General features: G+C 42.4%; 3 protein-coding genes across 3 annotated transcripts; all 3 read left to right on the forward strand.

Moving 5' to 3' along the window:
• Positions 1 to 5,469: 5,469 nt before the first annotated feature.
• LOC148187637 (high-affinity choline transporter 1-like) lies at positions 5,470 to 11,013 on the forward strand. Its single transcript, XM_088086395.1, has 4 exons — positions 5,470 to 6,519; positions 8,616 to 8,732; positions 9,396 to 9,551; positions 10,595 to 11,013. Exons 1-4 carry the CDS (start codon positions 6,336 to 6,338, stop codon positions 10,771 to 10,773), a joined length of 636 nt encoding a protein of 211 aa, XP_087942521.1. The 5' UTR covers positions 5,470 to 6,335; the 3' UTR covers positions 10,774 to 11,013.
• LOC121939355 (high-affinity choline transporter 1-like) lies at positions 10,920 to 14,219 on the forward strand. Its single transcript, XM_088086880.1, has 4 exons — positions 10,920 to 11,039; positions 11,152 to 11,305; positions 12,352 to 12,569; positions 12,804 to 14,219. The coding sequence occupies exons 1-4, from the start codon at positions 10,920 to 10,922 to the stop codon at positions 13,356 to 13,358; spliced, it is 1,047 nt and encodes a 348-aa protein (XP_087943006.1). The 3' UTR covers positions 13,359 to 14,219.
• Positions 14,220 to 17,616: 3,397 nt separating this feature from the next.
• On the forward strand, positions 17,617 to 25,708 carry LOC148187638 (high-affinity choline transporter 1-like). Its single transcript, XM_088086600.1, has 8 exons — positions 17,617 to 17,869; positions 20,454 to 20,570; positions 21,648 to 21,803; positions 22,181 to 22,329; positions 22,472 to 22,615; positions 22,736 to 22,889; positions 23,742 to 23,959; positions 24,137 to 25,708. The coding sequence occupies exons 1-8, from the start codon at positions 17,686 to 17,688 to the stop codon at positions 24,695 to 24,697; spliced, it is 1,683 nt and encodes a 560-aa protein (XP_087942726.1). The 5' UTR covers positions 17,617 to 17,685; the 3' UTR covers positions 24,698 to 25,708.
• Positions 25,709 to 26,008: the final 300 nt, after the last annotated feature.

The raw sequence follows: 26,008 nt of genomic DNA on the forward strand, positions 1-26,008 counted from the left end.
GGAAATTTACAGCTCTAGCTTGTCCTGACATGTAACCCACTTAAATGATGTGGTCCATAGGTTAGCTGCAAACATAACCCTAAATCTTGCCAAGTGTAAATATGGCTTTCTGCACCTAAGTTCTGCAACCAGTGGCACTACCAAGGGCGCCATCCTGAGCGGGGTGCTAAAAGTCAAGTAGATGTCAGAGAGTCTTTCTTTAGCTGTTAACAGTATAACCACCTATCAACAAAAAAGCTACTGAAATATATAAATACTGAAAATATGAATAATATATGTCGACAGAGGAAAAAAAGGAAAAAAAACAACAATAAACAAACACAAACAAAAAACAACCAACCCAAAACACAAATACCTTAAAATCAGCAGGAGGAGAGTATGAAACGGGCTGTGTTAGAACCCAGATGCAGTACGCCAAAACTCAAAGTTAGTTGGTAATGACTTTTATTATAACCAACACAAACGAAGATCAGCTCACAGAATTTCAGTTCGTTCTTCGGGCGGTAAGCCCAAACAATGTCTCCGGGAATCCCACGAAGCGAAGACACAAAGCTTGAACCTACTGTGGCTGGAGAACAGGAAACCCTGTAGCTCGACGAGCCGCCAACACGTGTGGGAACGTTGTCGGGGATAGCGCTGAATCGTGGTCGGGGACAGGCAGAGGATCCGTAGCCGGGAAAACAGTCCGAAAGAACAACGGTACCGTCGAGGAGCAGGCAGGAGGATCGTCGTGGTCGAGTGGTGAGGTCTTTGCCAGTGGAGCCGTCAGATTTCCGTAACGCCGGAGCGAAGCACGTGGTCGGGGACAGAAGGCAGGTAGGTACACGGGGAGTCAGGCACAGAGAGCAGGTCGGGAACAGGCTGGGTCGGCAACGGTAAATCTGGCAGGAAAACGCTGGAGAGTCGTGCATAGTGCAGAGGAACAATCTGGCAGTGAGTGAATGTGTGGGAGTGTCTTAAATACCGGACTGATTGGAGATGAGCTGCAGCTGAGGGAGAGCGGGCTGCAGCAGTGGGCGTGGCTGGCAGGTAGAGCAGGTCAGAGTGAGGTGAGTGGAAAAACACTGGCGGTGGGGAGGAGGAGAATGCAGGAGCCATGACAGAACCCCCCCCCCAAGGGACGGCCCATGACGTCCCAAACCAGTGTCACAGAAGCCGGGTGGGCGGAGGGGGCCCAGAGGAGGGTCAGAACTCCTCGGAGCCGCCAGAACCAACGTCGTCGTCGTCATCATCAGAAGGAGGACCACCCTCCAGCGGCGACGCGGAACCCATCGGGAAGGACCCCAACCCAGAAGGTCCAGGAACAGGAGACGAAGGACATGCAGAGATGAAGGACCCACGACTGGGAGCAGCACGGGACGGCTGATCTGGATGGAGACGATGAAACTCCTTGATGAGCTGGTCGTCCAGGATCTGCCAAGCTGGAACCCAGGACCGCTCCTCCGGACCGTATCCCTCCCAGTCTACAAGGTACTGGAGACCCCTGCCGCGGCGCCTGGAACGAAGGAGCCGACGGACCGTGTAAGCCAGAGCCCCCTCGATGAGTGAGCGAAGAAAAGGGCCCAACGGGCCTGGCGAGAATTGAGTCTTTTGGCAGTGCGGATATACTCTAGATTTTTGTGGTCGGTCCATACCAGGAAGGGTACTCTGGCGCCCTCCAGCCAATGTCGCCATTCCTCCAGTGCCAACTTGACTGCCAGTAGCTCGCGGTTGCCGATGTCGTAGTTGCGCTCTGCTGGAGACAGTCGTCGGGAGAAGAAAGCGCATGGATGCAGCTTCCCATCTTCAGCCGAGCGTTGGGAGAGGACAGCTCCCACCCCCACATCTGAGGCATCGACCTCCACCACGAACTGTCCTTCAGGATCGGGAATGAGGAGAATGGGAGCAGAACTGAAGCGCCCCTTGAGATGTTGGAAGGCGTCATCAGCTTCACGAGACCAGCGGAATCGAACCTTGGATGAGGTGAGTGCCGTGAGGGGGGCTGCCACCGTGCTGTACCCACGAATAAATCTTCGGTAGAAGTTTGCGAACCCCAAGAACCGTTGCAGCTGTTTGCGGGAGTCAGGAACAGGCCACGAGGTCACGGCGGAGACCTTAGCGGGGTCCATCTCCATCCTATTGTGGCCGATGATGTAGCCCAGGAAGGAAACAGAAGATGTGTGGAAGTCACATTTCTCCGCCTTCACAAACAGGGAGTTTTTCAGGAGAAGCTGCAAAACGGTCTGGACATGGTGGATGTGTTCTTGTCTGGACCGGGAGAAAATCAGGATATCGTCCAGATACACAAAAACAAACTTATTGAGGTAGTCTCTGAGAACGTCGTTAATCAGGGATCGAAAAACTGCAGGAGCATTGGTGAGCCCGAACGGCATCACCAAATACTCGTAATGTCCCGTGGGAGTGTTGAAGGCCGTCTTCCACTCATCCCCCTCTCGGATGCGGACCAGGTGGTAAGCGTTGCGAAGATCGAGTCTAGTGAAGATGGTTGCCCCTTGAAGTAATTCAAACGCCGAAGCTATGAGGGGGAGGGGGTAACGATTCTTCACAGTGATCTCGTTCAACCCCCTATAGTCAATGCAGGGCCGCAGGGAACCGTCCTTCTTGCCCACAAAGAAGAACCCAGCCCCGGCGGGAGATGAGGACGGCCGGATGATACCGCTAGCCAGAGAGTCTCTGATGTAGGTGTCCATGGCCTCTCTTTCTGGTGCGGAGAGAGAGTAGAGCCGACCCTTAGGAGGAGCCGCTCCGGGAAGAAGATCAATGGCGCAGTCATAGGAACGGTGGGGCGGCAGAGAGGTGGCCCTGGCCTAGTTAAACACCTCCCTGTAGTCGTGGTACTCTGTGGGGACCCCTGAGAGATCTGGGGTGGCGCAGGAGTGGGTGATCGCCCCAGGAGGTTTTCGCCACTGAAGACAGATCTGTTTACAGGAGGAACTCCATGCCACAATCGAGCCGGTGGACCAGTCTATGTGGGGATTGTGACGACGGAGCCAGGGGTATCCGAGGATTAAAGGCAGTTCAGGGGACCTCAGGATGTGAAACTGGATGGTCTCGTGATGTTCACCGGACAGGAGCATGGAGACGGGAGTGGTCTGATGAGTCACGGTTCCCAGGAGATGACCATCCAGAGTGTTGGCTGGGACGGGACGTGGTAGTGGGACCTGCTTTAATCCCAGCTGACGGGCAAGTTCCTCATCGATCAGGTTTACGTCAGCCCCAGAGTCTATGAATGTGGCGAGGGTGTGAGACTTCTCTCCCAACAGAAACTGCACATGGAACAGGGGACGGAGACTGGGGGCAGAGTTCTGGGAACGGCTCAGCAGAATGCCCCTCTCTACTGCTGAGCCGGCCCTTTTACTGGACAACAGGAAACAAAGTGTCCAACTTGTCCGCAGTAGAGACAGAGCCGTCCCCGACGCCGTCTCTCACGCTCCTCAGAAGACAACCTGGTGCGACCCACCTGCATTGGCTCCGTCCCTCCCTGGCTCGGGTCCGCTGGAAGCGCTGTGGTGGGTGGAGGACCCCGCTGGTGACCAGGAAGCCGGTGGGAGCCTCCCTCCAGGCGCTGCTCCCTCCTCCTCGCCTGAATCCGCCTGTCCAGTCTCGTAGTCAGTTCAATGAGACCGTCGAGCGAATGGGGAAGGTCAAACGAAACCAACTCGTCTTTGATGTACGGTGCGAGCCCATTAAGAAAAGCGTCACACTGGGCTGCCGAATTCCAGTCACTCTGTCGAGCTTGCGTTCTGAAGTCGATAGCAAAATCAGCGACTGTCAGACTTCCCTGTCGCTGATTCAGCAGTCCCCCGGTGGCGTCAGGACCCAAAGGCACGGGACCAAACACCTTCCGTAGCTCATTAGCGAAGGCTTGAAACGAGACACAGGCTGGTGTACCTCTCTCCCACTCAGCTGTTCCCCATAGTCGTGCTCGGCCAGTGAGATGATTAATGGCGAAAGCCACCTTGGCTCCCTCGGTGGCAAACGTGTGCGGCTGCAGGGCAAACAGGATGGAGCAGTTAGTCAAAAACGGATTGCAGCCCTCTGGATCTCCAGCGTAGCGTTCGGGTGCCCCAACCTGGGGTTCGGGAGCGGAACTGGGAGATGGCGCCGGGTTGGGAGCCGGCTGAACAGGACTCGAACCAGGAACGGCGTGTTGGGTTAACGTGGTTGCCATCTGTTGCACTTGGTTTGCCAGCAGGGTTAATGCTCGTTCCAACGCCGAAGCAGAATGACGAGCCTCCGCCGCGTTAGAGGAAAGCTGAGCCTCGTGCTGCTGGAGCATTCCCTCAACACGGGCTAGACGAGACTGTAGTGTGTTGGAGTCTGCTGGGTCCATGTTTGGCCAGATTGTACTGAAACGGGCTGTGTTAGAACCCAGATGCAGTACGCCAAAACTCAAAGTTAGTTGGTAATGACTTTTATTATAACCAACACAAACGAAGATCAGCTCACAGAATTTCAGTTCGTTCTTCGGGCGGTAAGCCCAAACAATGTCTCTGGGAATCCCACGAAGCGAAGACACGAAGCTTGAACCTACTGTGGCTGGAGAACAGGAAACCCCGTAGCTCGACGAGCCGACAACACGTGTGGGAACGTTGTCGGGGATAGCGCTGAATCGTGGTCGGGGACAGGCAGAGGATCCGTAGCCGGGAAAACAGTCCGAAAGAACAACGGTACCGTCGAGGAGCAGGCAGGAGGATCGTCGTGGTCGTAGTGGAGCCGTCAGATTTCCGTAACGCCGGAGCGAAGCACGTGGTCGGGGACAGAAGGCAGGTAGGTACACGGGGAGTCAGGCACAGAGAGCAGGTCGGGAACAGGCTGGGTCGGCAACGGTAAATCTGGCAGGAAAATGCTGGAGAGTCGTGCATAGTGCAGAGGAACAATCTGGCAGCGAGTGAATGTGTGGGAGTGTCTTAAATACCGGACTGATTGGAGATGAGCTGCAGCTGAGGGAGAGCGGGCTGCAGCAGTGGGCGTAGCTGGCAGGTAGAGCAGGTCAGAGTGAGGTGAGTGGAAAAACACTGGCGGTGGGGAGGAGGAGAATGCAGGAGCCATGACAGAGTATGTTAATGTTCGCTTTAAGAAGCAAGCTCTATTCAGTAAAAATACGTTATTGACAAGGTAAATTATAACATCCACATAAGGTGTTAAGTTTTATCCTGAAAAAAGTATTTTTTCAAGAAACTTGAAAAAATACAGTTGTTTGAAAGATAAGTTATTGCAAATCCTCCTTATTCATCATATCTAATGCTGTGCATATGTGTACAAGAAATTCAAAGTACTACAAATACATTTTTAAAAAAATGTAGCCTTTAAAAAATGTAGGTTTCATTGGAAAGACCATTTTGCGTGCAAATGGAATGACACTGGATGGCATCAGCTGGACAGAACTGGCTGTGGTATTTTTATACATTATACACAGAACCCGGCGCATGTGCATGACATGTGGCAAGATGGTGTCACGTTAAAAACTGCCGGTAATGATGTAATACAAGGAGCACAGGGGCCCTATAGAGCAGGCGGAGGGGGAAATGGATGGGTCTGACAAACCTGCACTTTAATGCTGGAGTCCAGAGTCTACTTCCCATTTGAATGTGATGTTTTTTTTTACTAAACCTTTCCATGTGCCCTCCTCCCCTAATCCTAACCATTTGTACCATTGTGTTTGTTTGTTGACATTCTGGCATGGGTTGCCATGTACTGTTGTTGCCTAAACATTAGGATGTGCAGCGTCATTCTACCTTGTGCATTTATTGACATCATGGTAGTGGCATCCCAGGATGCAAATAGCAGGTAACATGTAACAAGTTGGGATGAGAGTGTGTTGTAGATTAACTTGCATATTTGTGTAGTCAAATTTGAGTAATATTTTTTTGCTATAAAATTCCAAATTGAGTGAAAAAGATAACAAAGGGTCAAAGATTATTATTTTTCTCATGTAGTTAAAGACACTAAGGGACCTCAACAAATATCTTGTCAACTAAAGTCTGTCTAACTTCACCAAACTGAAGCTGAAATAGAATTGTTCCTGAGACGACCGAGGTTTTTAACTGACAAAGTGTCAGAACATAAAGTGCTGAATGTAACAGTGAATAACTAGTTGCTACAATCTTTTCAAGTAAAGTAAGAAATCTTGTGCAAGATGCTCAAAACCACACTTCAAAGTAAGTAAACCTGCTAAACCTGTAACCAGCCAATGGCCAACATTGGGAGAGGTTTCCGTTTTTTTTCTGGGGGTTCCTCTTGTTTTTTTTCTCTGGTGTGTGGTCTGTCTTCATCATTCTCAGTCACTTAGGTCATTGTACATCAGCTAGCTGAGAAGACAGTCCACATCAACCATGGCTGTTAACATCCCAGGAGTGATAGTGATGGTGTTTTTCTACCTGCTGGTCCTTGGGACCGGCATCTGGGCTTCTTTCAAGTCCAAAAGAAAACAGAGGAAAAGTGGAGCCACTGGGATGGAGATGACCTTGCTGGGAAACCGGAGCATTAGCTTGGTGGTGGGGATCTTCACAATGACAGGTGAGGAGAGCACAGCTGAGGATCAACTAGGATCATTAAGAAATGAATGTATGGGATCTAAATATAGAAATATATTAATATCATTTAACTTATTTAGAGCATAGGTGTTATTTGGCCACAAAATGACAAAACAAAAAAAGTTTAAGATACACTTTTATCAGGGAAATTCAGTTGTTGCTGCCCAACAAGGACAGAAATAAAAAGTCTAGTGACCTTGCTGCAGCCATGTCTTATTTTTTATGACTATACTTTAAATGGTTGTGATGCATTGGCATTGCCAAAATTTGTTTACAGACGGACAGACACAGAAACACCTGGCAAAATACTGATAACCACTTCTGATGCAGTTCCTGCTAAAATAGGTGTCACCAGGAAAGTAACAGAGATAATCCATACGATGTGGGTACACATAAAAATAAGAAATAAGAATAGAATAAGGATAAAATAAGACTTCATTAATTCCACACTGGGGGCATTCACACATTACAGCAGTTGAAGAGTATAGAGTTGATATTGAGTTTTTTTCCAGGGCCGATACCAATTATTAGTAGGTAATGAGACTGAAAACCAGTATTTGGAACCGATATGCATTTACATCAAAATTTTGAATCTTTCTGTCAATATTTAGAATTTGGAATATAACAAACTCCAACACAAAAGTTATTTAGTGGCCTTCAGCAAATGTTTCATTAAAACTGAAACATCATATACAACAAATTTCCCAGCAACTTTTTTTTAATAACCTCAAGAGAAAATTTAAATAAAAAAAAAAATAAATAAAAATCGCACCTTGAGGTTTAACAAAGCAAATGTTCCTCCCATACTGACACTAAATCAAACTTTTTAATTAGTTAATTTTATCTGCGATTATTACAATAAAATGCTGATACAGATAATTGTGATGCAAATGCAAAACGCCATATAACTGCCCCAATAATTGGCCAATTATTGGATAACCTGTCGGCCTCTCCTCTACTTACTCCAGCTGACCTTCCCTAGCGCCTTTTGATTCTGCTGGCCTAACCAGCCCAGACCCTACCATCCCAGCAATCTACAGCCAAGAACAGTGCTCTGGCTACTACAGACTGGTAAAAGTTTATTTAGGGGCCACACACTGATTTTCATTAAGCAAGAAAATAAATAGCTCAGACAGACAAAAACCTTAAACCCATAAAACAACAACAAGAGGAAAAAAAGGTTCTCAGGTTCTCACTAAAACATGTCCTGTCCGGCTCGTGAGGGCTGTGGAGGAATGTCGCTGCATGTAATTATGAACGAGACTGAACTAGTCACTCTGTGTCTATGTTTCAATACATTTCAGATGGAAATGTTGCACTTTGTACTTCACAACAGTTATCCAACAGCTTTAGTTACTTTACAAATAAGACTTTTGCACAAAAAAAACATAGTTGATAAAATATGCTTTGTTATGAATTAAATCACCAATGAGTTTACACAAGTACAGCTGCAGAAACTGTCAGGCACAAACAAAGTCTGGAAAGCCAGGACAGATCAGACGCAAACTAAATAAAAAGACAAGAATGAGTGGATGTGGTATATATACTGCAAGGCTGATTAGGGAAATGAGAAGCAGGTGAGTTTGTGAGCAGGGAAGGCCATGCAATGGAAGCAGGGAGTGGCTGAATCTGCAATCACAGAGAGTTACTATAATGCAGAGTAAATGGAGCAAGCAACAGAATGAATTTTCAACAAGTGCATTATATCTTTCATGGGACAGGAATTATTGCAGGACTCACTATATTTCATAATAATGGAGATATTTGCAAACAATAAATAAATAAAATCGATTCTTGGAATAAACTTTCTTTTACTGTTGGATATTACTTCAGACAAACACCTCTGAAGGTGTGAAACAAATCCTTTAATTGGCCCCTTTGTTGTCTTTTAATTATAATTTTCATAGAATCATTCATTTGGACAACATAATTCTCTCAACTGATATAAACATAATATCCTGAGATGATCCCACCGATAGCTGAACAACAATTAATCATTTCCCAGCTGTTGTTGTCTTGTGTTTAAATAACTGCTGTTTGTCCGCTAAATGACTTGCTGTGTAACAATTCATCCTGTAGCTACGTGGGTCGGAGGAGGCCTCATTGTTGGAACAGCTGAGATGGTGTACACGCCCTCTATGGGATTAACATGGGCAGTAATAATGCTATTGGCATACAGCGCATCTTTTATTATTGGTAAGAGTTTGAAATTAAATCTGACAGGATGCTCTACTATCTCATACTTTGACAACCTCATACACATTGTTTAATAGTACATCTGACAGGATGCTGTGTGCTGTATGTAGAAAACAAATACACCCTTACAATCTCACTCACATTGCTCTTATTTTGAAAACCTCAAATATGGCCTTTGTTCACTCCTTTTTATGCTTTCAAAAGGACTTCCGAGAGGTTAAGGAGTGTTTTAACAGTTTAATGGAAGTCATCTCTAACTTATTTGTGTCCTGTAAACGGCAGCAAATTGTAATTGCCACACTATTTGACCCACAAAAGTGACTGAATTTATCCATGATATTACCAATAATCTTGAGTCAAACACTATGGTATGGAATCAAATTTATAACATATTTCTAGGGAATACAGATGCAAATCAACTCTAAAACATAATCTGGTACGGTGTATCAAATGGTAACATTTATGTTTTAAACTGTGCATGGTTCTTTTTAAATCAATAGAAAAATAAAATCAATAATAAATAATGTAGTAAAGTAAATTGGCACAGGCAATTATACAATTAAATGAAAACTGAATTCAATAATTGTGCCTTTAATTTACATAAATACGTGAACAATATATCTGGTTCTAATTGTGGTGTCTTCTGATTTTGTATAAATGAAGCTGGGTTGCTGTTTGCAAAGCCAATGAGAGAAAGAAACTGTGTGACGATACTGGACCCTTTTCATGCCAAGTATGGAAAAGTGCCAACAGCTGCATTGAGCCTGGCTTCACTTTGTATGGATGTGCTCTGTATGGCTGCAACACTAATTGGTTTAGGTAAGATATTTTTATGCACTTTACTCAAGTATGTATACATTGAACCGTCTTGCAACTGTGTTTGCAATTCCTTCTTCTAATGAGTAAAATAAATCTATAAGCAACACGTTTCCATCCCAAGTCATCACATGGTGCTGCTCTGTCAGTGACCTTCTGCGTCTACCTATGATGTTTTAGGTATCCTTCTGCATCAGCTATTTACACTCCCGGATGCCTTTATCGTGATGTCAACAAATGGCAGGTGGTGGGATGACGTCATGTCGGGATGACGCAGCCCATTACCAAGGTGTCAACAAATGCACATGGTGGGATGATGTGACACATCGTTACGTTTACACAACATAAGCACATAGCAACCAACACGGACCATCACAACGGTTAGGATTAGGCAACAAAGTCATGGATGGTTAGGTTTAAGCATGTGAGGCACGTGGTAAAGTGTAGGAGAAAAAAGCCCTCACATCCACGGGAAGCAAACTCCAGACTCCCGCACAAAGTCGTTTGTGGGACCCATCCAACTCCTCACCCACACACCCAATAGGCACACTCGCATACCATATATTACTGTCTTACTGCAGCTCCATCCAGTCATGTTCTCAAGCCTGTGCATATTGCATGTGGACACATCTGGTGTCGTCCAGCCATCTGCCAGCGTATTATAACATCTCGGCCGGTTCTGTCTGAGGACACTCTCATCTGACGCTGCCCAGTCATGTTGCGGTTGCACATGGAAGGTGGCTTTTGGCGTCACATTTTCTGCCAAAATAACTGCAGAAGTGGCAGTATTTGAGGATTTTGGAATGAGAACGAGTGGATCATCGGGGCTTTTTTTAGGTATGACATACTCTTTAGGTAGTGGCTTCTCCTTTACTGCACTGAGATGAGCATTAGTATTTAGCTGATCCCGTAACAGGTCATTTTCCTTCTGTCCAGAACTACATGCATTTGTTCATAGTGACTGCAGTTACAATTTTTTTAAAAAGTACAACTACTACAATAGTAGTACTTGCAAAATTTAAAGCGGTCCATAATGTGTTTGGCAGGAGGAACCATGAGTGTGGTCCTGGATTTATCCTACACTGTCTGCATCTGGATCTCTGCTGCTGTGGCCATCATCTACACACTGCTGGGAGGGCTTTACTCTGTGGCCTACACAGATGTAATACAGCTTGTGCTCATTTTCCTCAGCTTGGTGGGTTTTCTATATTTAAATTTTTTATAGTTTTAGGTTGGATTAAGAGAACACTTCCACACAAGGTATCAAGAACTCCAAAAAGCATTTTTTAAAACTTGCATGTTTGTCATTTCCATGTTAATTTATCACTCTGTCTTTTTTTCCTGCAGTGGGTCTGTGTTCCCTTTGTGTTGATGAACCCGCACTCCTTGGACATTAGCCAGACACTGTTGAACAACACTTTACACGCTCCCTGGAGTGGTACACCAGGGCTGAAGCAGGCCTGGATATTGATTGATGATTTCTTGTTCTTTGTAAGGGGAAAAAAATGGGCCTACTGAATATCAAATGCAGTTCTCACTAGTCAAAATGGATATCTTCAGAATGACACACTGGTGAGTAAATTAACCTGTTCTACTTTACTAGGCACTAGGGACTCAGGGATATCAATGTATCCACCAGAGGACATTGTCAGTGTCATCCACATCCACAGCCAAGATCACTAGTGTGGTTGCTGCTCTCCTTTACCCTTTATTTGGGATACCCCCTATACTGCTTGGGGCAGCTGCTGCATCCACAGGTAATAACAGCATCTTTATATTTGAATTAACTGTGAAAAATGATGTCTATATTTAATTCATGCAAAGACAAACTTTACATAAACAGTCAAGAAAGACTGTCCATCTGGAAGGTCTTTGGCAGCCATCTTATGCTCTGCTGAGGTGTCTATGAGTAAAGCTTTGATGTCAACACTGGTTTCTGATCTCTTTGTGAGGTACAAGAGTTTTTTTGACATCCAGTGTGTCCCAGCAGATAAGTGGGGCTTGAATTTCATAATTTGGTTATGGTAATGAGTTCAATTTAAACTTAAAATGTGAGGTGAAATGTGAAGAGGGAAAAAGGGCGGGCCAAGAACAGAACCCTGAGGTAATATAAAAAATATATATGTTATGCTATGATAGACAACAAAGTGTTTTTTTTTCTTTTTTTCCCCCAGAAAGCTCACTCTTAACCATCTCAGAGCCAGGACAGAGATGCCAAATTTGTTTTCCAGTCAATCCATGAGTATGCAGTGATCAATAGTATCAAAAGCTGCTCCAAGATCCACTAGCAGAAACACAGAGGTGGAATCTGAATCCATAGTAAGCACAAGATCATTTACTTTTCTGGTAAGCGCAGTTTGGTTGAAATGACCGGCCCTGAGAGTATCCTTATTGAATGTGAATGCATGGATTGGCATTCACAGCTGTCAATCATGGTGGAAAATCCCGTTTTTGTAGAATTACTAAAGTAATTAACTAAGTAATTTAAGCTGGAAATTATATACATATAAATTCACTTCAACAAACATCAGGGTAATGAGAACTACCTTCACTGACAGAAACCTCTTTGGAAAAAATGTATTTGGTGTTTTTAGTTTTCCTTGTCACAAGCATAAAGGGGGTGGGGCTTAGGACCTATATTGCAGCCAGACATCAGGGGGCAACTGAGATTGAAAAGCTACACTTTTCTTTTCTACACTTTGGAGGAACTGTCATGTTTTCCATGTTTATACACAGTCTATGGTACTCATGTAACCACATGTCCCTATTTTTCTACCTTTCCTTCTTTTTGTACATGCCTCAGACTGGAACCTGACCACCTACGGTTCTCCATCTCCATATGATCGTGGGGAATCAGCTCTGGTCCTGCCCATCACCCTTCAGCACCTCACCCCTCCTCACATCTCCATTATTGGTATCGGGTGTGTCGCTGCTGCCGTGATGTCATCAGCTGACTCTCTGTTGCTCTCTGCAGCTTCTGTCCTCACTTCAAACATATACAAGAACATCCTAAGGCCACAGGTGAAAAATGCATGAGAGCTGTTGCCATTGTTGCTGTTTGCTGTTGTGAAGATGTGGTATTGATTTTAAAAGAAATGGAACAAAGTACTGGGAGTATAAATGGAATAAAGTGACATGAATGAGAAACAAACTGAGAATACAAGAAAGATGCAGGGAGAGAGTTCATTTTAAGCAGGATGGGGGCCAATCATTTGCTGTCAACCTGTTTTTGTCCCTCTCTACTTTCTTCCTCAGGCATCTGACAGGGAGACTGAGTGGGTGATCCGTGCATCTGTGTTGGTAGTGGGCTTGGTTGGTACTTCATTGGCCAACCTAAAAAATAGCATCCTATTGTTCTGGTTCATTGGTGCTGAAGTGGCCTACGTCATAATCTTCCCTCAACTTGTTTGCATCCTTTTTTTCAACATCACCAACGGTTACGGGGCTGTTATGGGCTTTCTGGTTGGAGTTGTCTTAAGACTGCTCAGTGGAGATCCATCACTAGGGTTAGCACCAGTCATACACTTCCCAGGATGCACCCTTGAGGACGATGTCTTTGTCCAGTACTCTCCAGTGAAGACCATCTCCATGCTGTCTGCCATTGCTGCCATCTTGTTGTTCTCCTACCTGGTTTCTCATCTTTTCAACAAAGGACTGCTTCCTGAGAAGTGGGATGTGTTCAAAGTGAAAACCAAACCACAACCACTGACACCAACAGATGACACCACAGAACACAATGAGAGGAAGAAACTGAATAGAAACAACAATTATGGCAGGGCGTCACAGCCAATGAAAAGCTCAAGCTGTTAGTGTCTTTGTGTGTACAGTAATATCTGTTCCTTGGTGCATAAAACCAGTATACAGATTTCTGAATTTTAAACATTTGAATGTTAATAACAAAGAAGATGTAGGTGCCACGACTTTGCAACTTTCACTAAGAATGTAGCCCTAAATGAGAAGAAAGCAGGAGTTATGAAGTTCATCAGTGTTCTGTTTTCCTCAAAAACTGTAAAAATTTTGAACTCTCCCACATTTTAGTCTCTATGGAAACCAAATTCATTACACAGCCTCTATAGACGATCCTTCACAATGATCCAGATGGATTTTTTCAAATAGCAAACACTAAGTTCACATTTTGATGCACAAAATGTTTGTTGTAAAAAATATTGCAAGGAGCTATTGCAAATTCTTGCAAAATAAATCCCCAAATGTTTGCAAAAAAAGGACAAAATGTTGGTTATACTGGTGCAAGTAATGGAGGTGGTGGGATTTTTGACAATATTTTGAATTCTGTCCTCAAATACTATTACAGTCAATGGAAATAAGAATGTCTTGTTTGTCACTTATGGTGCAACCAATCCTGTCAAAATAAATTACAGACATCTTTATGTTGACGAGATGAAGTATAAAAAAATCTCAGACTTTTGTCTTAATAACAGAATTGTGATGGAAGTGAAGTGTGGCGACATGCTTCATTCTCCGTCTCAGACCGACAAAAGCCCACAAAGCTGCAGAACTGATACTAACTAACTAATGAAGATTGACAGGTAAGGGAGGATCGTGATTGGTGCAAAAGTTGATCGATCCTAGCAACGTCTGTTTGCGTGAAGTACGCATGACAAGTGGATGGCCTTTTGCACAAGAATTTTTGACACTTGTTTGAAATCTGCCTTTATTTGCAACCCTTTTGTTCTCTATTTCCTACATTATTAGTAAATTTGTGGGAAAAATTGCTGTTTGGTAAGATATCACAAACCTGTAAAAAACATATCTATGACAATCACAACACAAATCACATTCAATAAACTAATGAATCAGAAACTGGTGCAGCCAGTTACAGAGTGTCTAATGGTGTATTGCATTTATCTGCAGAAGATGCCTTCAGCTCACAGAAAGTCTGCAGATATTTACTTTTTTATTACTTTCCGATTACTTTCTGATGGTTTGTAAAAATTAAGTACAGTGTTTATCTCTTACGTTATGAAAACAAAACAACCCAACTCAACAAAGAAACAACTCAACAAATATATTGCAAACTGAAGTCAAAGTTCATCTGACAATGAAAAAGTGAAGCTCAAATATAAGTGTCTCAGAGAACTGGGGTTACAACTGACAAAACATCAAACAACATAAAATGTTACAACATAATGTGGGCAAAGGGGGGGATTGGGGAAGATTGGATAAAGGTACTGACAACACCACATACCACATTGGGGAATAAAACAAACACAAGTGAGGCTGCATTCAACAGCACTACATAAGCAGGCAACTTAAATAGGCTAGCACCTCACTGCAATAACATTTTAAGTTGCTACAATCGTTCTGTATTCTGTATGTCAAGTGTCTGTATGTCACTAAACTTGCTAAACTTGAAATTGCCCGTTGGGCATCACTGGAGGAGGTCCCTTCTTTTTTTTCTTCTGCTGAAAAGGCCCTTTTTTCTATCATTCTCAGTGACTCGCTTCATCATACATAAGCAAGTGAAGAAGAGGTCCCTGCTTTCCATCACTATCAGTAACTCAGGTGAGTTGAACATCAGCAAGTTGAGAAGAAAGCTCACAACCATGGCTGTTAACATCCCAGGAGTGATAGTGATGGTGTTTTTCTACCTGCTGGTCCTTGGGACCGGCATCTGGGCTTCTTTCAAGTCCAAAAGGAAACAGAGGAAAAGTGGGGCCACTGGGATGGAGATGACCTTGCTCGGAAACCGGAGCATTAGCTTGGTGGTGGGGATCTTCACAATGACAGGTGAGGAGAGCACAGCTGATGAGATGATTGCTAAGTAAATATAGTGGAGTGGCCATTTCAAAATCCCATAGTTCCTAAGCCACTTTTTCTGTAAGGTGGCGTACAGAAAAATACATCAGGGAAAGTTCCATAATTACATATAATCTGGCCCACTACTGAACTGATGGCTTATTCATATTTGACATCAATCAGTTAAACCTGTTCCTACACAGTCAGAAACTTGTATTGCTCAACACTTGCATAGACGTCTTGTTGTCTTCTAATATGATCTCATACACACACATGAACGTGCACACACACACACACACACACACACACACACACACACACACACACACACACACACAAGCACACAGTGTTCATGTTCTGTGTACTCATTACAACTTTAATGTTTGACTGAGGATTTTCCCCTTCGGTCATTTTCAGATAACCAGTCAAACAGGTAGGTGAAGAGCATAAATATTTACATAAGGCAAGCAGAAACAAAGGCTGGAAATTTTACAGACTGCCAGGAATAAGCAGGGGTGAAGCAGTATAATTATTGCAAGGCTAATATTGAGAGCAGGGAGGGTGATGTGCTCAACCTGTGCAACATGTAGGTAGAATCACGCACAAACAAAAAGACAGTGTGGATATGGGCTTGTATTTATACATCAAAGCTGATCAGATAAATGAAAAGCAGGTGAGGTTTTGAGTAGGGAAGGTCATGTGATGGAAACAGGGCAGGAGGGAGTGGCTGTTTTTGCAATGACAGGGAGAGGCAGTGTAATGCAGAGTAGGTGTGTGTGTGTGTGTGTCTACATAAGTTTGCATGTGTTTGTGTGTGTTTGAGGATGTGAGATTGATGAACCTCAAAAAGGAACAAGGGTAAATAGTTCATCAGAATACTGTCATAGCCATAAACCCCATAGGAATGCGTGGAAATCCATTGTCACAGTGCCTCACTTCTCATACTTTCTTACTAAAAGTGCATAGGAAATCTTTTTATAATGTATTCTTGCATGCAATCATCAGAACTTTTTGAGGGACAGAAATGGCTGTCTCTCAAAACATAGGCTGCATTAAACAGCACCGCATAAGCACACTGACAACTTAAATATGGGCAATAATGTCTTCTGTTGCTACAATTGCTTCAGTTTAAGCAGTAAGTCTTGATCAATGTTCAAGATAGAAGTTTTGCATGCCAAGTCATGAAACTTGCCAAACTTGAATCTGCCAATTGGCATCACTTGCCAAGGTTCCTTTATTTTTTTTTTCATATGATATATATTCCTAATATGAATATATATCATATAAAAAAAAAACAAAAAACAAATACAGTCGTCTTCTATGGCTAAGTAGCAGCATATTAGCAAGAGGATAATAAATAGCATATAGGCTACTGTTTCATTACATGCACAATTAACGTCACTCATAGAGACCTGCATACCTTTATCTTTTGCCCGTTTCTCCTCTTCTTCTTTCCTTCTCTTTCTAAACTGTGCACCTGATGGTTTCTTCGGTCTTTTGTCCATGTCCCCTTGACTCAACTTAACATTATCAACTTCTCCGTCCGTCAAACCCCCAGAGTCAAGATTGACGTGATGTAAACAAATTCACGTTGATGCAGGCACATATTTGTGCCGGCTTTTTTTTTTTTTTTTTTAACATTTTCACAAAAACCAATAAATTTAATAATATCGATGTTAATTTTATGAATGAAATTCAATGTATTTGGGAGCAGAAGTTTGTGTTGTGTGGCCTGGGATCATAACAGGTCAGTCTATCCCTCGCCCCCCTCCTTGCTTTTCCTCTGAGAGTGAGACTCAACCTGTTCTCAACCTCTGCAGCTGCGAGTTGATCCCCCTCCGTCTCCCCCCTTTTCTTCTGACACACACAACCTGTATACATGACTCTCAGCAGCAAGTCGACATGATAGTAGGGGCGCCCCAGCACCTACTCCATTAACGTGATGTGGAAATGCGCATTATTAGCCTAGAAAACTGGCGATTTTTATTATTAGTATTATTATTTATTTATTTATTTATTTATTTATTTATTTATTTATTTATTTATTTATTTATTTATTTATTTATTTATTTATTTATTTATTTATTTATTTATTCTTTTGAGGGCACTCCTGCGCCCCCAAATAGATTGCGCCCTGGGCGGTTGCCCACATTGCCCATTGCAAAAACCGTCCCTGATTCCTATCATCCTCAGTAACTCGCCTTATCATACATCATCTAGTGAAGAAGACAAACATGGCCAAACTTGAAAATGCCCGCTGGGCATCACTGGCAAAGGTTCCTTCTTTTTTTTCTTCTGTTGGAAAGGCCCTCTTTTCTATCATTCTCAGTGATTTGCTTCATCATACATAAGCGAGTGAAGAAGACAGTCCACATCAACCATGGCTGTTAACATCCCAGGAGTGATAGTGATGGTGTTTTTCTACCTGCTGGTCCTTGGGACCGGCATCTGGGCTTCTTTCAAGTCCAAAAGAAAACAGAGGAAAAGTGGAGCCACTGGGATGGAGATGACCTTGCTCGGAAACCGGAGCATTAGCTTGGTGTTGGGCATCTTCACAATGACAGGTGAGGAGAGCACAGCTGACAAAACTACTATTATTGTTAGAGAAATGTATTTATAAGAACGCATTGATATCTTGGGGAATCACCATTGTTGCAGCAGGACAAGGACAGAAACAAATACAGTCGAATGAGTCGAGTACAGTCACTGCTGCGAGAGGATCACACTTTCTGCAACCTTAATTCCATTAGTTGAAACAAATGCAGGCCAAGTGTGTTAAGTGTGTATGTGTGTGTTTAATTTGGTCTTCATTGTGATCAACAGCACATCCAAAAGTGTTAGCAACTTAGTCACTGTTGCATCTTCTATCTCATTATCAAACCCTGTTTACTGGTTCAATATGTGTATGAACAACACACACATACACACACACACACACACACACGCACACAATGACACATAGTGATTAGTTAGTACTTATGTGTTTATTATTTGCTTTATTGTGAAATAACAGTATTGGAGTCATACTTGCCATCAGTTTAAAAATGTGCAAGAGTGAATGAATTACTGTATCAAGAACTGCAAATACTTCTTCCTTTACTACTGATATGGTCATTTTTGTCATAGTTATCACTCAAATTATTAAGCAGACTTCTAAATTGATAGTGTAGTCTTTTTTTTTTTTTTTTTTTTAGACAGTTTTTATTAAATGGTCATAATTTTTCCCTTTTCCAGGATTGTGCTCCACAAGATGATTTGGTCTAAATGAAATCATACTATTTGACACAAACAATAATAATAATCATAATAATAAAAAATATATTTTAATAACTATTAACTTTTTCTGATAACCATTTCAGTATCTTAAACCATGAGTTACCAACAAAGAGTGATAATTTACTTTGGTTTATCTTTAGTTGTCTTGTCTCTGTAAAAATCTTTTAGTTGCAGTACTGCAGTTTATCTTTGGTCAGGTGTGACTCTGTCAATGCAAATAATGTGATTCAAATGAACTGTGTTGAGCACAGAAATTATTATGTTGCTTATGTGACACATTTTCACTGGGCACTCAAACACAGCTCTACTTTCTTTTTTCCAATTCCAAAAAAATTGTGACCCTTTATAACGGAAACAAAAACAGAATGCAATGAATTGTAAATCATATTTAGATAACTAATGTTCAAACTCAAACTTCATTATTATTTTTGTCTTTTTATACAAATACAGTCATTCTGAATTTGATGACTGGAGCAAGTTCCAAAAAAATTGGTTTGAACTGAAGAAACTAATTGTTGAAGTTTTAAAGGTAAAATGCTTGCCAGTGTTCGCTAACATTCATCCTGTTAAACAGTTTGCCTCATAATGTGCCACACCTTTCCACTGGTAGTCAGGACTGTAGGCAGACCAGTCTAGTATTGATTTTGCTATAAAGCCACCCTGTCATTAACATATCTACACAATGTGGCTTCACGTTGTGCAAACTTAATAAGCAGGAGTGTCCCTGAAAAAGACATCTGGATGGCAGCATATATTGATCCAAAACCAAAATGCACCTTCAGCATTATGTGTAATGTATACTGGCCATGTCATAGACATCAGCTGTGGCAACTTTGATACTGAGGTGATACTGAAGTTGTGAACAATACAACTCAAGCTGCATTAAAAGCATCTGCTGTTGTTATTTTAGGGAAAGGGCCTGTTGCAGGTCAGTCCTTTTACCTTGCTCTCTCACGACTTAAGCTTGGAGAGGAGCCTTTAAGCCCATCCTGAGTTGATTGAAAATGAGCTTCAGCTGCCTCTTGCCGTGATGTGAGGTTCTGATCAGCCACTACAATCCCCAGCTGGTATCTATTTCTACAGAGCTGTTATTCCCTGCCCTGGCTCCATCTCCTGGGGACTATTGCACAAAAGCTAGATAGCAGGTTAAGCCAGGAATTTCCAGGTATCAAGGCTGAATTTAGCCACTTGCATGAAAACAGAGGCACATAAATTACCATGGGGGTTTATTCTGTGCAGGTAGCCTGCTCCTGACCATGCTAACAGCCAGGCTTTTTTAATCCTTTTGCCTAATTTGTTCAGGCAGCTGTCACTCTGAGTGGAAATAGATATGGTTTATAATTATTCCATGGTCCTTATTATGCATGGTATTTTTGTTACTTTTTATTAGCCTGCATTAAAATATGCTTCCTCACTGTTATTAACCCATAATCCAACCCTATTAAAGTAGGCCTTTTCATTATAAAGTTAAATGTACATGCATGCCATGAGTGAGACTTGGACTTGGACCAATCATTTAAAAGCCAACATTCCTAACCACAACACCTCCTAACCCCGAATGTTATTTGTGTCAAGACTTCTATTCATGGTGCTCTTAGAAGTTCAGTGAATATGTAGCTGCCAGTCGGCTATTATTGCAGTTGCTGAGATAAATTGGAATGGCCAATGAAGTTGCAAAGGTGGTTTCCATGAAGGTTATTGCCCTCATCACCATCACCCTCTGGCCTGTGCAGCCTTGTGTACAACATCAACATCAACATAATTTTCTACACTGATAGTATGGTTGAGGATATCACCCTGAGATGATAACACTGAAAGCTGTTCCATGATGATGAAGTATCACCTGATCTTGTGTGTTAATTCATCCTGTAGCTACGTGGGTCGGAGGAGTCTTCATTGTTGGATTTGCTGAGATGGTGTACACACCCTCTATGGGACTAACCTGGACAATCACGATCTTATCGGCATTCAGCGCATCTTTGATTATTGGTAAGAGTTTGAAATTACATCTGAGAGGATGCTGTATTATTGTATATGTTTGTATGTATGTATGTGGAAATTTCTGATTTAAAGACAAGAATAACTGTATATTAGAGGGAAATAACAAAGATCTGGGCTACCTCAATCCTTGACATAAATGGAACTCCAAAAAATAACTTCAGTGTTATCACGATGTGTTTCTTTCCTTTAGATTGCCAGGCTACATAACTGCAAAATATAATTAGCCACTGTCACTCAAACTGTGACAATGTCAAATATGTCAATAAATGTTCCAGACTTTAACCTTCAGTCTGCAGTCTTCTTTACATTTTCAATGGGACTGAAATATGCAACACGTTCTCATCCCATCTCATCACATGGTGCCACTCTATCAGTGACTGTCGTGTCTTCTCTGTTAACACTCTGGGATGCTGATACCTTGATGTCAATAAATGAACATGGTGGGATGATGCAGCACAATCTTTATGTTTACACAACAGCACATGGCAACCAGTGTGATTGTCAGTGTGATTGGGATTATGCAACAAAGTCATGGACAGTTAGGTTTAGACAGAAGAAGCGCATAGTAAGGTGTGAAAAATAAACACATCCACATCCACATGGGAAACACATGCCAGACTCCCACACAAAAGTCAGTTTGTCATCACACGGTTACTGACAGTGCTATCACCTGACGCCTCCCGTCAGCATTCTTGAGTGATGCCATCCATGTGTTTTGCATGTGGACATGCCCAGTGCCATCTGGCCATCCACCAGCATATGATAACTCCATCGGTTTTGGCATCATCTCTCCAGCTGCATTCTGGTTGGACGGGAAAAGTTGCTTTTGGCGTCACGCTTTGACATTTGAGTGGGGAGGTGGTATTTCAAGAAAGGTGCCTTCCAACATTTGTTACACCTTCAGAAGTGTAAAATACACTTATACATTACACAATACACGACAGCAAACCTCATATTTCAACTGTGATGCAATTTTTCCTCTCTGTTATTTTAAAGATTCGCCGTCATTTATAGATTTTTTGGTAAATTGTTGTCTAATGATTTTGTGCCCTTTTTTACATCAAGCTGGCTTGGTGTTTGCAAAGCCAATGAGAGACAGAAACTGTGTGACAATGCTGGACCCTTTCCATGCCAAGTATGGAAAAGTACTAACAGCTGGACTGAGTATGGCCTCACTTTCTGCTGATGTCCTCTGGGTGCCGAGTACACTAACTGGATTAGGTACGGTGTACACAAATGCACTACTTAAATATATATATATATATATATATATATATATATATATATATATATATATATATATATACTTAATTATATATATATGAAAAATCAATTCATCAATTCATCATATATATATATTTTTGTAACTTTTTCCTTTAATTTTATATTGTTTGTTTGTCTGTCTCCTTCACATATTTTTGACAGAAATTAAGACAATTTGCTCAGGTGACTAACTTGCCACCCACATGCAAATGACAGAGACAATATTTGGCAAACAGTTTATCAACTTGCATCGGGGCAACAGACAATCAGCCCCGTTTGGTATTTAATTTGTACCACTTGTATTGCCAAAATATGTTGTACAATATGTTTGATAGGAGCAACTATGAGTGTGGTCCTGGATTTACCTTTCACTGTGTGCATCTGGATCTCTGCTGCCGTCGCCATTACCTACACACTGCTGGGAGGTCTCTACTCTGTCGCCTACACAGATGTAATACAGCTTGTGCTCATATTTGTCAGCTTGGTGAGTTTGCTATGATTTGAATTTTCTGTGGTGTCAGGCTTTTTGTTTTTGGAAAAAACTGCTGCATATGCATAAAAAACTCTACAATATGCCTTTAATTGTTGTGTGTGTTTATCATTACCATTTGTATTTGTGTCTGCAGTGGGTCTGTGTTCCCTTTGTTCTGATGAACCCAAACACCTTGGACATTAGCCAGACGCTGATGAACAACACCTTACACACTCCCTGGATTGGTGCACCTGGACTGAAAAAGGCCTGGATCATAATTGATGAGTTCTTATTTTTTGTACGAAAAAAGCAAATAATTAGACAAACAGTATATTGAATGCACTGTTTACCAGCCTTGACAGAAATCTTTAGAATGACACATTTTTACGTACCTGAACAAAGTCTTTTTTTTTTCAAGGCACTGGGAAGTATGGGATATCACTGCGTCCACCAGAGGACCTTGTCAGCATCTTCCACAGCCACAGCCAAGATCACTTGCCACATTGCTGCTTTAATCTTACTTGTGTTTGGGATACCTCCTATACTGCTTGGGGCAGGCGCTGCATCCACAGGTAATAATTCTGGTGGCCAACAGGGGCAACTGCGCTGCAGATAGATAAAACACAAGCAAGTTCATCAATATCAAGACATGTGCACAGCATTTGGAAAACACGTTGCAAATCACAGAACACAGCACATTGTGTTTCCAGAGGACACTTAATAAAGATGCATACAGATGCCTTAGTTAGATAGATTAGATTTGAACCAAATGAGAGCCAAGACAGAGATGCCAAAATTGTTTTCCATTAATCAAAGAGTATACAATGAGTGCTGTTGTCATTGTGCTGTGTTTTTAGTCCCCTGCTGTACTTCCAGAACACACGTAGCATCTTTCAGCTCCAACACCATCATCACGTTTGCTGCATCACAGTGGTGGGCCTGATCACAGATGAAGAGGCCTAACTGAAGGAAGTAGAGGACAGCAACCTACACTTGAATGTCTTGACTAAGTAGATAATGATGGAATTTGTATTGAAGCAGGGAAGGAAATGCGTCCCCCTTAATAGCAATGGAGTCATAGAAAACATGAATAGTTTCTAGCGCCTTGGTGTGCATATCGCCAAGGGCCTGGCCTGGGTGCTTCATACTGGCTCAGAAGAGAGAAAGTCAAGGTAGAAAGTGTTTCATCTCAGAGGCTTGAGAAAATGATTATTATTTATTATTAATTATTAATTAGGTATGACCTCAAATACTAAAGAAGTCCTTCCTCTGCACCCTTAAGAGCGTTGTAATGAGGGACATCACACCCTGATATGGAAACAGCTCCAAACAGCCAAAAGGCTGTTCTGTGCTGTAGGGAAGTGTGGTGTGTTACAATATGTCACCATTTTTCAGTGTTTCCTTCTTTTGTGTCCATGCATCAGACTGGAATCTGACCTCCTACGGTTCTCCATCTCCATATGAACGTGGGGAATCGACTTTAATTCTGCCCATCACCCTGCAGCACCTCACCCCATCTTTCATCCCCATTGTCGGTATCGGATGTGTGGCTGCTGCTGTGATGTCATCTGCTGACTCTGCACTGCTTTCTGCATCTTCTGTGTTCACGTCCAACATATACAAAACTATCCTGAGGCCTCAGGTGAAATTTGCTTCCTTACTATTAGAAAGAAATAAAGAGAAAGAAGTACAGGAGAGTATACATGAAGGACAAACAAACTGAGAGAAGAGTAACTAAGGAAGCAGTGAGAGTTATGTTAAAGCAGGACAGTCTCAATCATTTGCTGTTTACCTGTTTCTCCCCCTTTTTCTTCTTCAGGCATCAGACAGAGAGAGTCAGTGGGTGATCCGTGCTTCTGTGTTGGTAGTGGGCTTGGTCGGGACATCGCTTACCAGCCTGAAAAACAGCGTCCTGTTGTTCTGGTTCATTTCTGCTGAAGTGGCCTACATTGTGATCTTCCCTCAACTTGTCTGCGTCCTCTTCTTCAACATCTCCAATGGTTACGGAGCCATTATGGGTTGCCTAGTAGGATGTTTGTTAAGACTTCTCAGTGGAGAGCCATCATTAGGATTAGCACCAGTCATACACTTCCCAGGATGCACTCTTGAGGATGGTGTTTATGTCCAGTACTCTCCAGTTAAGACCATTTCCATGCTGTCTGCCATTGCTGCTATCTTGTTGTTCTCCTACCTGGTTTCTGTGCTTTTCAACAAAGGACTGCTTCCTGAGAGGTGGGATGTTTTCAAAGTTAAAGTCCAGCACTCACCACAACCACTGACACCAAGAGACGCCACCACAGAACATAATGAGAGGGAGAAACTGAATAGAAACAACTCTCAGGCCGAGGCATCAGAGCCAACGATGAACACAAGCTGTTAGAGTTTCTGTGTGAACAGTAGTTTCCAATTCTACAAGCATGAAATAAGACTAAAGACAAACAAAAGAAGACTAAACACTAGTATACAGCTCAAAGTACATCACTCTGAGGATTTGTGCATCCAACACAGAAATGTTCTGTTGTCCTTTAACTCTTGCCTTGCATTGCTCTTTCTCAGTACCTTTTCAAGGCACTGAGAAAGTCTTAAAAAATCTAATTATTATTATTATTTGGCATTTCTGCTATAGTTGACATCTTTGACAGCCAATCCATGTGCTTGTGTTCAATGGGGCTGCTCACGATAGGTAAGACAGGTATTTCAGTGGGAACTCCCCTACCGTGGATATCCTTACTGCGCTGAGTCCAGCTCTGAATGACATCACCAGGGCAAGATGGCAACGGCTTTATCTCAGATATTTTAACCTTAATTAAGCATAACAGGGATAAGTGGGGACGTGTCATCTGTCTTTATATGCAATCTTTGATTTGACAAATAGATTAAAAGCAGTGTGTTTTCTCCACTACATAAAGTGTTAAAGTCCATGTAAAGTGATAATTAAAATGTGTTCTAAGTTTGTCACATCACAGAAAGATGTGTTATTAAACATCTGACCAAATTTGAATGACCAAAAAAATCGTCAAGTATGTAAAAGAAGGTCTCAAAATCCTGAGAAAATGCACAGTATTTTTTGATCTGAAACACTGGGGGTGTGTTTGCTGGAGGAGCTGAAGCAACGCCCAGTCACAAGATTATGCTAATAATGCTTCTCGTTTTTATACTGCTACATCATGATACGTCAGGGGTGGGGTTATGCTGAGTATAGCTCCAGTGCATCATCAAGCTATGGTTTTAGGCCCGCTAAAAAAATCTTAATACAGGAAAATGGTGAACAAACAGGCAACCCTGACTCCACAGTTTAGTACTATATAGTAAAAGGTCTTTGTAACATGTTTTCAACAATCAGTTTCCAACATTTATAATGTGTTTTGAAATAAATTTCTGAATTCACTTACATAGACTTAAATGCTTCAGCTAATGTGTAAGGAAGTGTACTTTATGTAACAGAATGGCAATGCTTAACCAACCACTTGTCTTGTTTGCTTGTTGATAAGTTGAACAAAACACCTCGCTTTTGCACAGATTTCTGCAACAGAAATTCAGTAACCAAATCGACTTTTTTTCCTGTGCCTCAATTGAATGACTGTATTAATGAAGAAGAATCTGCCATCTTTGTTACAAAGTTTAAACTTTTAACAGGTTACTGGCAGGTTCGTCTTTGTCAGCGAGCTTGTGAAATCGCTGCTTCTGTGAC

The sequence above is a fragment of the Plectropomus leopardus genome, chromosome 13, assembly GCF_026936395.1.
Source record: "Plectropomus leopardus strain MGB_pleo_1.0 chromosome 13, ASM2693639v1, whole genome shotgun sequence".
NCBI lineage: Eukaryota > Metazoa > Chordata > Actinopteri > Perciformes > Serranidae > Plectropomus > Plectropomus leopardus.

Excerpts from the sequence above, each read along its gene's own strand:
- LOC148187637 (XM_088086395.1), top strand. The coding sequence starts at position 6,336 with ATGGCTGTTAACATCCCAGGAGTGATAGTGATGGTGTTTTTCTACCTG. Across the intron at positions 6,520-8,615 it reads GGGGATCTTCACAATGACAG|CTACGTGGGTCGGAGGAGGC; the intron begins GTGAGGAGAGCA and ends TTCATCCTGTAG. Across the intron at positions 8,733-9,395 it reads CAGCGCATCTTTTATTATTG|CTGGGTTGCTGTTTGCAAAG; the intron begins GTAAGAGTTTGA and ends GTATAAATGAAG.
- LOC121939355 (XM_088086880.1), top strand. The coding sequence starts at position 10,920 with ATGAACCCGCACTCCTTGGACATTAGCCAGACACTGTTGAACAACACT. Across the intron at positions 11,040-11,151 it reads TTGATGATTTCTTGTTCTTT|GCACTAGGGACTCAGGGATA; the intron begins GTAAGGGGAAAA and ends CTACTTTACTAG. Across the intron at positions 11,306-12,351 it reads GGCAGCTGCTGCATCCACAG|ACTGGAACCTGACCACCTAC; the intron begins GTAATAACAGCA and ends TACATGCCTCAG.
- LOC148187638 (XM_088086600.1), top strand. The coding sequence starts at position 17,686 with ATGGCTGTTAACATCCCAGGAGTGATAGTGATGGTGTTTTTCTACCTG. Across the intron at positions 17,870-20,453 it reads GGGCATCTTCACAATGACAG|CTACGTGGGTCGGAGGAGTC; the intron begins GTGAGGAGAGCA and ends TTCATCCTGTAG. Across the intron at positions 20,571-21,647 it reads CAGCGCATCTTTGATTATTG|CTGGCTTGGTGTTTGCAAAG; the intron begins GTAAGAGTTTGA and ends TTTTACATCAAG.